This window comes from Borostomias antarcticus (assembly GCF_949987555.1).
Source record: "Borostomias antarcticus genome assembly, chromosome: 6".
Lineage (NCBI taxonomy): Eukaryota > Metazoa > Chordata > Actinopteri > Stomiiformes > Stomiidae > Borostomias > Borostomias antarcticus.
Genome location: NC_140239.1, coordinates 31,902,002 through 31,912,955, shown reverse-complemented (window position 1 = coordinate 31,912,955; position 10,954 = coordinate 31,902,002). Strand labels below are relative to the sequence as shown.

At 46.4% G+C, this 10,954-nt stretch overlaps 1 protein-coding gene across 1 annotated transcript in view; it reads right to left on the bottom strand.

Annotated features, from left to right (window-relative positions):
- tagapb (T cell activation RhoGTPase activating protein b) overlaps positions 1–10,954 on the bottom strand; it is a gene marked incomplete at both ends in the record, with an annotated part of 42,245 nt that overhangs the window by 28,225 nt on the left and 3,066 nt on the right. The window contains one exon of the mRNA XM_084440165.1: positions 3,967–4,137. Coding sequence (XP_084296291.1) covers positions 3,967–4,137 — 171 coding nt within the window. The remainder of the gene's footprint in view (positions 1–3,966; positions 4,138–10,954) is intronic.

Sequence of the window (10,954 nt, the reverse complement as noted above, 5' to 3'; positions counted from 1 at the left end):
TGAGGATCTATGAGGGAAACCTCAGTGCTTTTACGAGTCACAATAAAGGTTTGAAATGAAAAATGAAATGCAATCAGGAGCTCTCATTTTAGTTTTTAGTTGGTTTTTTTTAGCTCACTGTTACAAACTACAGGAAATCAAACTATTTTGTTTCCAATCCTGACCAATCATGTCGTTGCACTGCACCAGAACTTTGTTTCATCCCCACAATGCCCAAACTATTATCCAGAACCATCTTCTACTTCTTCATACAAGAAGGAGATTAATTACTGCGATCAAATCCATTGAGGAAGTGTTTTGACATTCTGATGTTATATAGACTTGTGTTCCGTGACCAGCTTCCTGTCTGTCATTCGGTTCACAATCTCATATGGCCTAGATTCACCACTGTTCCTTTCATCTGAGTTTGGGGAACTTTCACCTCACCACGCGTGCATAGTACGCAAACACTCGTGCCACACGTCACACACACACACACACACACACACACACACACACACACACACACACACACACACACACGCAGTCCGGCCGGGAGTCTGTTGTGTTTGGGTTTTTCAGAGCACCCCTGGACATGCAGCACGCTGGGTGAGGACTGTGCTGTAGACGCAGTCTGAACGCTGTGGGAGGAGATTAATAGAATTGTGAAATGCGCTTTCCTCCATCTTTGAAACCTGTCTGTGGGCCTGTTGAGTAAACAATAAAAGGTTTTCAAGGACATTTAAGACTGCGTGAGATCTACCATCACAGCTGCGTGAGATCTACCATCACAGCTGCGTGAGATCTACCATCACAGCTGCGTGAGATCTACCATCACAGCTGCGTGAGATCTACCATCACAGCTGCGTGAGATCTACCATCACAGCTGTGTGAGATCTACCATCACAGCTGCGTGAGATCTACCATCACAGCTGCGTGAGATCTACCATCACAGCTGCGTGAGATCTACCATCACGGCTGCTATTGAGTATTTCTGGGAAAACATTCAGCTCCTAAAAGGTCTCTCTCTGTCACTTCCTAACACGTCTCACCTCGGGGTCTAGCTCCCTGAGACCCTCATAGAGAGAGGATGAGTGGGGGGGGGGGGGGGGGTTCTCTGATGATGATGATGATGATGATGATGATGGTGGGAGGACAGATGAGACTGTCTAATGAAAGACGGACAATGAATGACGGTAAATTAATGAAGTATCTTCTGGTCTCCACTGGTTTCAGACGAGAACAGAAGCCCTGACGTGTCACCGTACTGTACTCAATACTGTAAAGAGCGTTCGCTGCACCCCCTCACAGCTCTACTGTACAGAGCGTTCCCTGCACCCCCTCACCGCTCTACTGGAACAGTGGGCCGCTGCAGAGCGCTAAGCAGCGAGAGGAACACATTTGTCTGAGTGTGTTTGAACGCCCACTCAAGGTCTGTATGAAGCTTCCAGTCTTTGAGAAAAAGAACTTGTTCCCTGGTGATCCCTGTCATCCATTTAATAACTTGTTCCCTGGTGATCCCTGTCATACATTTAATAACTTGTTCCCTGGTGATCCCTGTCAAACATTTAATAACTTCTTCCCTGGTGATCCCTGTCAAACATTTAATAACTTGTTCCCTGGTGATCCCTGTCATCCATTTAATAACTTCTTCCCTGGTGATCCCTGTCATACATTTAATAACTTCTTCCCTGGTGATCCCTGTCATACATTTAATAACTTCTTCCCTGATGATCCCTGTCAAACATTTAATAACCTGTTCCCTGGTGATCCCTGTGATACATTTAATAACTTCTTCCCTGGTGATCCCTGTCATCCATTTAATAACTTCTTCCCTGGTGATCCCTGTCAAACATTTAATAACTTCTTCCCTGGTGATCCCTGTCAAACATTTAATAACTTCTTCCCTGGTGATCCCTGTCATCCATTTAATAACTTGTTCCCTGGTGATCCCTGTCATCCATTTAATAACTTGTTCCCTGGTGATCCCTGTCATCCATTTAATAACTTGTTCCCTGGTGATCCCTGTGATACATTTAATAACTTCTTCCCTGGTGATCCCTGTCAAACATTTAATAACCTGTTCCCTGGTGATCCCTTCATACATTTAATAACTTCTTCCCTGGTGATCCCTGTCAAACATTTAATAACTTGTTCCCTGGTGATCCCTGTCAAACATTTAATAACCTGTTCCCTGGTGATCCCTTCATACATTTAATAACTTCTTCCCTGGTGATCCCTGTCAAACATTTAATAACTTGTTCCCTGGTGATCCCTTCATACATTTAATAACTTCTTCCCTGGTGATCCCTTCATACATTTAATAACTTGTTCCCTGGTGATCCCTGTCATCCATTTAATAACTTGTTCCCTGGTGATCCCTGTCAAACATTTAATAACTTCTTCCCTGGTGATCCCTGTCACACATTTAATAACTTCTTCCCTGGTGATCCCTGTCAAACATTTAATAACTTCTTCCCTGGTGATCCCTGTCGAACATTTAAAGCTGCAGTATGTAAGATTTTCGTGAGATTTTAAGCAATTAAATATTGCTATGATAAATTGAGAGCGATAAGCGCTTCTGTGAAAACTGCGTCTTTGTAGACCTTGTTATAACAATTATAATAGACCTTGTTATAACAATTATAATAGACCTTGTTATAACAATTATAATAGACCTTGTTATAACAATTATAATAGACCTTGTTATAACAATTATAATAGACCTTGTTATAACAATTATAATAGACCTTGTTATAACAATTATAATAATTAGAATTTTGGGACAGGTTGACGGCAGAGCGTTTAAATATGAAAATAAAAGACTTGGAGCTGAGGAGGCGTGGCCACAGCGCTGAGATCCAATCAGCAACATGGTGCATTCCTCTACGGCATTATGGGTAAACAAACCCACTAACCATGAGATTGAATATATTTCAATATTATTTTCATCACATGAGAACAAAGAACAGAGATAGTGATATTATTTTCATCACATGAGAACAGAGAACAGAGATAGTGATATTATTTTCATCCCATGAGAACAGAGAACAGAGATAGTGATATTATGTTCATCACATGAGAACAGAGTTGTGATAGTGATATTGAAAGCTATTTTTGGGAGGGGACTGTGACCTTATTGAAATAGAGAAGCTGTTGAAGACAGAATTCCCCTGATAATCCTGCTGTGTCACGGTGCCCTCGTCCTGGGGCAGTGACTTCCCCTCTCTCTCACCCCGTCACGGTGCCCTCCTCCTGGGGCAGTTCCCCTCTCTCTCACCCACTCACGGTGCCCTCCTCCTGGGGCAGTGACCTCCCCTCTCTCTCACCCAGTCACGGTGCCCTCCTCCTGGGGCAGTAACCTCCCCTCTCTCTCACCCACTCTCTCCTCAAGCCCTGAGACTCGGAGTGAAACGCTCTATCAGCATGACTATTCCATTTCTACACAACTATTATCATGGGTTTTTGCGTTCTCGTTTTGGCTTAAAATGTCATTAGATTCAGGCAGATACATTGGTCTCTACTGATTGGTTAGGGAACATTGAATCTTCCAATCGAATGTCAGACTCAACAGAGTTGACAATTCTTTTGTCTGATCTCAGGTGAGCTGTTTCATGTCAGACCAGGAATCAGTCAACCCTGGTGGAGTGGGCAGTCCAAGGTCTGGACCCAAGTTCAAACTCTGCTTCTGTGAGGAATAGATCATAAAGACACACCGGTTAATAAAGCTTTTGTGATGTTTTTATTTTTTCTGTAAAATAACAGGCTGCTCTAAATCGATTGCCCCTAGTGGGACTAATAAAGTTGTTTGAATTGAATTGAATTTTGTGCTTGTGTGAGTTGTATGAGTGTGAGTGTGTGTGTGTGTGTGTGTGTGTGTGTGTGTGTGTGTGTGTGTGTGTGTGTGTGTGTGTGTGTGTGTGTGTGTGTGTGTGTGTGTGTGTGTGCGTGTCTGCGTGTGTGTGAACATCTGTGCACCCCTCTTACTTGAGCTTTGCGATGACGATGCCGTCCCTGAAGAGGAAGAGGTGTCTCTGTCTGGTCTTGGTTCCCTCGGTGACCTGGACACACTCGTCCAGGAGAAGCTCTCCGTTCTGGCTGGTCAGGCCCAAGACGAAGGGGCACTGCTCCACCGCCACCCAGCATGGACGCTCCTCCCTGACCAGAGAACACAGAACACTAGAACACTAGAACACTCCTCCCTGACCACAGAGAACACTAGAACACTCCTCCCTGACCAGAGAACACAGAACACTAGAACACTCCTCCCTGACCGGAGAACACAGAACACTAGAACACTCCTCCCTGACCAGAGAACACGGAACACTAGAACACTCCTCCCTGACCAGAGAACACGGAACACTAGAACACTCCTCCCTGACCAGAGAACACGGAACACTAGAACACTCCTCCCTGACCAGAGAACACAGAACACTAGAACACTCCTCCCTGACCAGAGAACACGGAACACTAGAACACTCCTCCCTGAGAACACAGAACACTAGAACACTCCTCCCTGACCAGAGAACACAGAACACTAGAACACTCCTCCCTGACCAGAGAACACAGAACACTAGAACACTCCTCCCTGACCACAGAACACAGAACACTAGAACACTCCTCCCTGACCAGAGAACACAGAACACTCCTCCCTGACCACAGAACACTAGAACACTAGAACACTCCTCCCTGACCACAGAACACTAGAACACTAGAACACTCCTCCCTGACCACAGAACACAGAACACTAGAACACTCCTCCCTGACCACAGAACACTAGAACACTCCTCCCTGACCACAGAACACTAGAACACTAGAACACTCCTCCCTGACCACAGAACACAGAACACTAGAACACTCCTCCCTGACCACAGAACACTAGAACACTAGAACACTCCTCCCTGACCGGAGAACACAGAACACTAGAACACTCCTCCCTGACCACAGAGAACACTAGAACACTAGAACACTCCTCCCTGACCAGAGAACACAGAACACTAGAACACTCCTCCCTGACCAGAGAACACAGAACACTAGAACACTAGAACACTAGAACACTCCTCCCTGACCAGAGAACACAGAACACTAGAACACTCCTCCCTGACCAGAGAACACAGAACACTAGAACACTCCTCCCTGACCACAGAACACGGAACACTAGAACACTCCTCCCTGACCACAGAACACGGAACACTAGAACATCCTCCCTGACCACAGAGAACACAGAACACTAGAACACTCCTCCCTGACCACAGAACACAGAACACTAGAACACTCCTCCCTGACCACAGAGAACACAGAACACTAGAACACTCCTCCCTGACCACAGAACACGGAATACTAGAACATCCTCCCTGACCACAGAGAACACAGAACACTAGAACACTCCTCCCTGACCAGAGAACACAGAACACTAGAACACTCCTCCCTGACCAGAGAACACAGAACACTAGAACACTAGAACACTCCTCCCTGACCACAGAGAACACTAGAACACTAGAACACTAGAACACTAGAACACTCCTCCCTGACCACAGAACACAGAACACTAGAACACTCCTCCCTGACCAGAGAACACAGAACACTAGAACACTCCTCCCTGACCAGAGAACACAGAACACTAGAACACTAGAACACTCCTCCCTGACCAGAGAACACTAGAACACTAGAACACTAGAACACTCCTCCCTGACCAGAGAACACTAGAACACTAGAACACTAGAACACTCCTCCCTGACCAGAGAACACTAGAACACTAGAACACTAGAACACTCATCCCTGACCAGAGAACACTAGAACACTAGAACACTAGAACACTCCTCCCTGACCAGAGAACACAGAACACTAGAACACTCCTCCCTTACCAGAGAACACAGAACACTAGAACACTCCTCCCTGACCACAGAGAACACTAGAACACTAGAACACTCCTCCCTGACCACAGAGAACACTAGAACACTAGAACACTCCTCCCTGACCACAGAGAACACTAGAACACTAGAACACTCCTCCCTGACCAGAGAACACAGAACACTAGAACACTCCTCCCTGACCACAGAGAACACTAGAACACTAGAACACTCCTCCCTGACCACAGAGAACACTAGAACACTCCTCCCTGACCAGAGAACACAGAACACTAGAACACTCCTCCCTGACCAGAGAACACAGAACACTAGAACACTCCTCCCTGACCAGAGAACACAGAACACTAGAACACTCCTCACTGACCAGAGAACACAGAACACTAGAACACTCCTCCCTGACCACAGAACACAGAACACTAGAACACTCCTCCCTGACCAGAGAGAACACTAGAACACTCCTCCCTGACCAGAGAACACAGAACACTAGAACACTCCTCCCTGACCACAGAGAACACAGAACACTAGAACACTCCTCCCTGACCAGAGAACACAGAACACTAGAACACTCCTCCCTGACCGGAGAACACAGAACACTAGAACACTCCTCCCTGACCAGAGAACACAGAACACTAGAACACTCCTCCCTGACCGGAGAACACGGAACACTAGAACACTCCTCCCTGACCAGAGAACACAGAACACTAGAACACTAGAACACTCCTCCCTGACCAGAGAACACTAGAACACTAGAACACTCCTCCCTGACCAGAGAACACAGAACACTAGAACACTAGAACACTCCTCCCTGACCAGAGAACACAGAACACTAGAACACTCCTCCCTGACCACAGAACACAGAAAACTAGAACACTCCTCCCTGACCAGAGAACACAGAACACTCCTCCCTGACCACAGAGAACACTAGAACACTAGAACACTCCTCCCTGACCAGAGAACACAGAACACTAGAACACTCCTCCCTGACCAGAGAACACAGAACACTAGAACACTCCTCCCTGACCAGAGAACACAGAACACTAGAACACTCCTCCCTGACCACAGAGAACACAGAACCCTAGAACACTCCTCCCTGACCAGAGAACACAGAACACTAGAACACTCCTCCCTGACCACAGAGAACACTAGAACACTCCTCCCTGACCAGAGAACACAGAACACTAGAACACTCCTCCCTGACCAGAGAACACAGAACACTAGAACACTCCTCCCTGACCACAGAGAACACAGAACCCTAGAACACTCCTTCCTGACCACAGAGAACACTAGAACACTCCTCCCTGACCAGAGAACACAGAACACTAGAACACTCCTCCCTGAACACAGAGAACACTAGAACACTAGAACACTCCTCCCTGACCAGAGAACACAGAACACTAGAACACTCCTCCCTGACCAGAGAACACAGAACACTAGAACACTCCTCCCTGAGAACACAGAACACTAGAACACTCCTCCCTGACCAGAGAACACGGAACACTAGAACACTCCTCCCTGACCAGAGAACACCAGAACACTAGAACACTCCTCCCTGACCACAGAGAACACTAGAACACTAGAACACTCCTCCCTGACCACAGAGAACACCAGAACACTCCTCCCTGACCACAGAGAACACCAGAACCGGCGTCAGACGCTTGCGCTCTGATGGAGCTGATGCAGCTGAGCACCAGCTCATTCTGATATGATCTTCAGCTCCTCTTCATCTCTTCATCAAAGGTCACAGTGAGACTGAGCCAGCTGGGACTCAGATGAACACAGTGAGATTGAGCCAGCTGGAACTCAGATGAACACAGTGAGATTGAGCCAGCTGGAACTCAGATGAACACAGTGAGACTGAGCCAGCTGGAACTCAGATGAACACAGTGAGATTGAGCCGGCTGGAACTCAGATGAAATGCCAGTACTGGTGCCAGTACCTCCTTTATCCACAGATCAGTACAAGGTAAGGTTCACGCGCTGTTTGAGGACATGTCTGCTATATCAGGAGCTCAAGGTGACATGGCTCCTGGAGGTGTGCCGGATATATAGCCCGGGTGACCCCTCACCCAGGGGGGTGGTAAAAGGATAGCCCCTCGGCCCCGAGCCTGGGGGGGAGAGAGGACAATAACAGCTACCCCAAACAATGAAGAAGAAGAAACTCAAGGTCACTCATGTTCCAAATGGGGGGGGGGGGGGGTCCGGCCCAAAGGCACGCCATTTCTAAAGACGTGCTATTCCAAATGCGCGCTCAAGCTGTTCACACGCTGACAAATGACCAATGAGCTTCACCACACAAATGAGCAAGTGTGTGTGTGGGAGGGGAGGTAAGTAAGTAAGTAAGTTAGTAAGTAAGCTTTATTTATATAGCGCTCTTCACAGCACGGATGCACAGAGTGCTTTACAGTAATAAATTAAAATGGCAATACAACACGAGACAAGATTAAAACGACACAGAACAGATAAAACAACAACATTGCGAGCAGCAAGGCGTTATAGATGGCCGAAGGCCTGCCTGAACATGTGTGTCTTAAGAAGTTTTTTGAACATGAGTTCAGTGGATGGCTCTCTCAGGGCCTGGGGAAGAGCGTTCCAGAGTCTTGGCGCCACCGCCTCAAATGCTCTGTCACCCTGAGTTTTTAGTCTGGTCCGGGGCACCGCCAGGAGACCCTGGTCGGATGACCTCAGAGACCGACTCAGAAGTGGTGGTTCAAACCTACTTACAGCAGCAATACAATAGCAGAAACTACAGTAACATGATCCTGATATCCTGTCAGTGTTTAGAAGCAGTCACTGTCCTCACTTCCTCTCTGACCTTAAGTGAAGCAAAGTCAAACATGTCCGCTGACCTCTGCGGATCGCAGGTTTCTCACAAAAAAAACATTTTATAATGATCCCAACTGTCATGTTCTTGTGTCATAAGCTTCAACTTTGACGTCTGAGGACTTTACTAGCGTTCATAATAAGCGGATGATGCTAAGGGATGAGTGTTTGTCCACAACACATATGTTTGTATTGACATGCTGGCTGAACATTTTGTTCAGGTCACATTCAGTCTAAGGTCTCTCAGGCTCTGTGTGTTTTGGGTAGATATTCAGATCCAGATGTGAGGGCCTCTCCCCTCTTCCCTCCCCGACCTTCTGGGCCTCACCACCGTCTCCTACGCGTTCTGACATCACGGTCTACACTTTGACCTTAAAGATCATTTATACCATCAAACACCAGAGCTATGTCAGAAACACTTGTCATAAGCACTTGTCACTCCCACTGCACTGAAACTAACACACTGTCACCCCCCTAACACGCTGTCACGCTGTGGGGGGGTGAGGTGGTGATGGTGGGGGATGTTGGCCTGCCCCCCTGTCCTGTACGTGTTCAGTGTCTCAGCGTGGGGGGGTGAGGTTGTGATGGTGGGGGATGTTGGGCCGCCCCCTGTCTTGTACGTGTTCAGTGTGGTCTCAGTGTGTGAGCTCCACTGGGGGCTGATCAAAGGTCACAGTGTTCCAACGTCGGCGTCATCAACGTGCTGAAAACATATTGCGATGTTTATTGACGTATACAGTGTGTGTTTACACTCTTATTGACGTATACAGTGTGTGTTTACACTCTTATTGACGTATACAGTGTGTGTTTACACTCTTATTGACGTATACAGTGTGTGTTTGGTCTTATACACTCTCAGAAGCCCAAGTCGGGTAAAACCCTTTTACGTTATGATGCTGAATACCAAACTAAGTAAGTAAGTACGTAAAACTTTATTTATAGAGCGCTCTTCTCAGCACGAGTGCACAGAGTGCTTTACAGTGGGGAAACTAGTCCTGACTATGATGCTCAGGTCCAGACCTTAGTACACCAGTTGGGGTTGTGCTGGTCATTTGATGACCTGTTTTCTGAGGCTTTTGACGAACCCTAACTGATCGCACAGTTTTTTGTTTTTTTGCAATTGGAACCCAAAAGGGTTCCATCTGACCTGAAAAGGGTTCTCTCTGGAACATTTTTTAGAGGGTTCCCCTACAGTGACAGATTGTTCAACAAAGCAAGTTATGTGTGTATTCATGAGTCAGCAGTGTGCATATCTCATACCAGAAAGAATGTGTCCACTGAGGAGGCGAGACATGACTTGATCATGATTGACTTGATGGACAGCTGGTTATTACTGACTTCTACTGGAACTGGTTATTACTGACTTCTACTGGAACTGGTTATTACTGACTTCTACTGGAACTGGTTATTACTGACTTCTACTGGAACTGGTTATTACTGACTTCTACTTGAACTCTGCTCTGCTCAGCCTCACTTTGATATTTATGAAGACAGGCCACTGTTGTAAGATAATTTAAAAAAAAAATATATATATATTTTTTTTTACTCATGATCATGTTTATTTCCTCCCTCATCTGAGTCCTCAGGCGCCAAGCTGCACTGAGAAGAGGGCTGATGAGGCCACAGCGGTTGCCAGACCTTTAGGAAAATCCCCCTCTATAACACCTGGTCCCCCAGAGACACACAGTGAGCACTACAACCCCCTTAACGTGTCACAGTGGTGTCACAGAAGCACGGTCAAAAGAACCTATAATCTGTGAGTCCATGTTTTTCACCCACTAACGTAGAATTTCACCCACTAGAGAACGACGGCTGTTGACAACCAGCTGATATAGAGCATTCCAGAGCAAACATGCTACCGGCTCAAACAATGGAGGAATAGCTTAGGAATGGAAACACCTGACAAGGGATTCTCTGGAACTCAGACAAAGCAAGTTATGCGAGTATTCATGAGAAATATCTCATACCAGAAAGTATGTGTCCAGTAGGTTACTAAGATAAACATTAATTGATCATGATTGACTTGATGGACAGTCTACAGTGTATTTCCAAAGACTAGGGACAAAGTCCTTTGATATTTACAAAGACTGCTGTATGACAGTTGATTTATTATCTTTTAAACAAAGCCACCAACAATCACTTGTTGTTGTTTTTATTTACTCATTATAATGAGTATTTCCTCTCACATGTGTGCGTCCTCAGTCGTCGTGTTGTGTCGTGTTGAGAAAGGGGCATGATGAGGCCATTTGGAGTGGGCTCAGACAGCGGTTGCCAGAATCTACAGAAAAA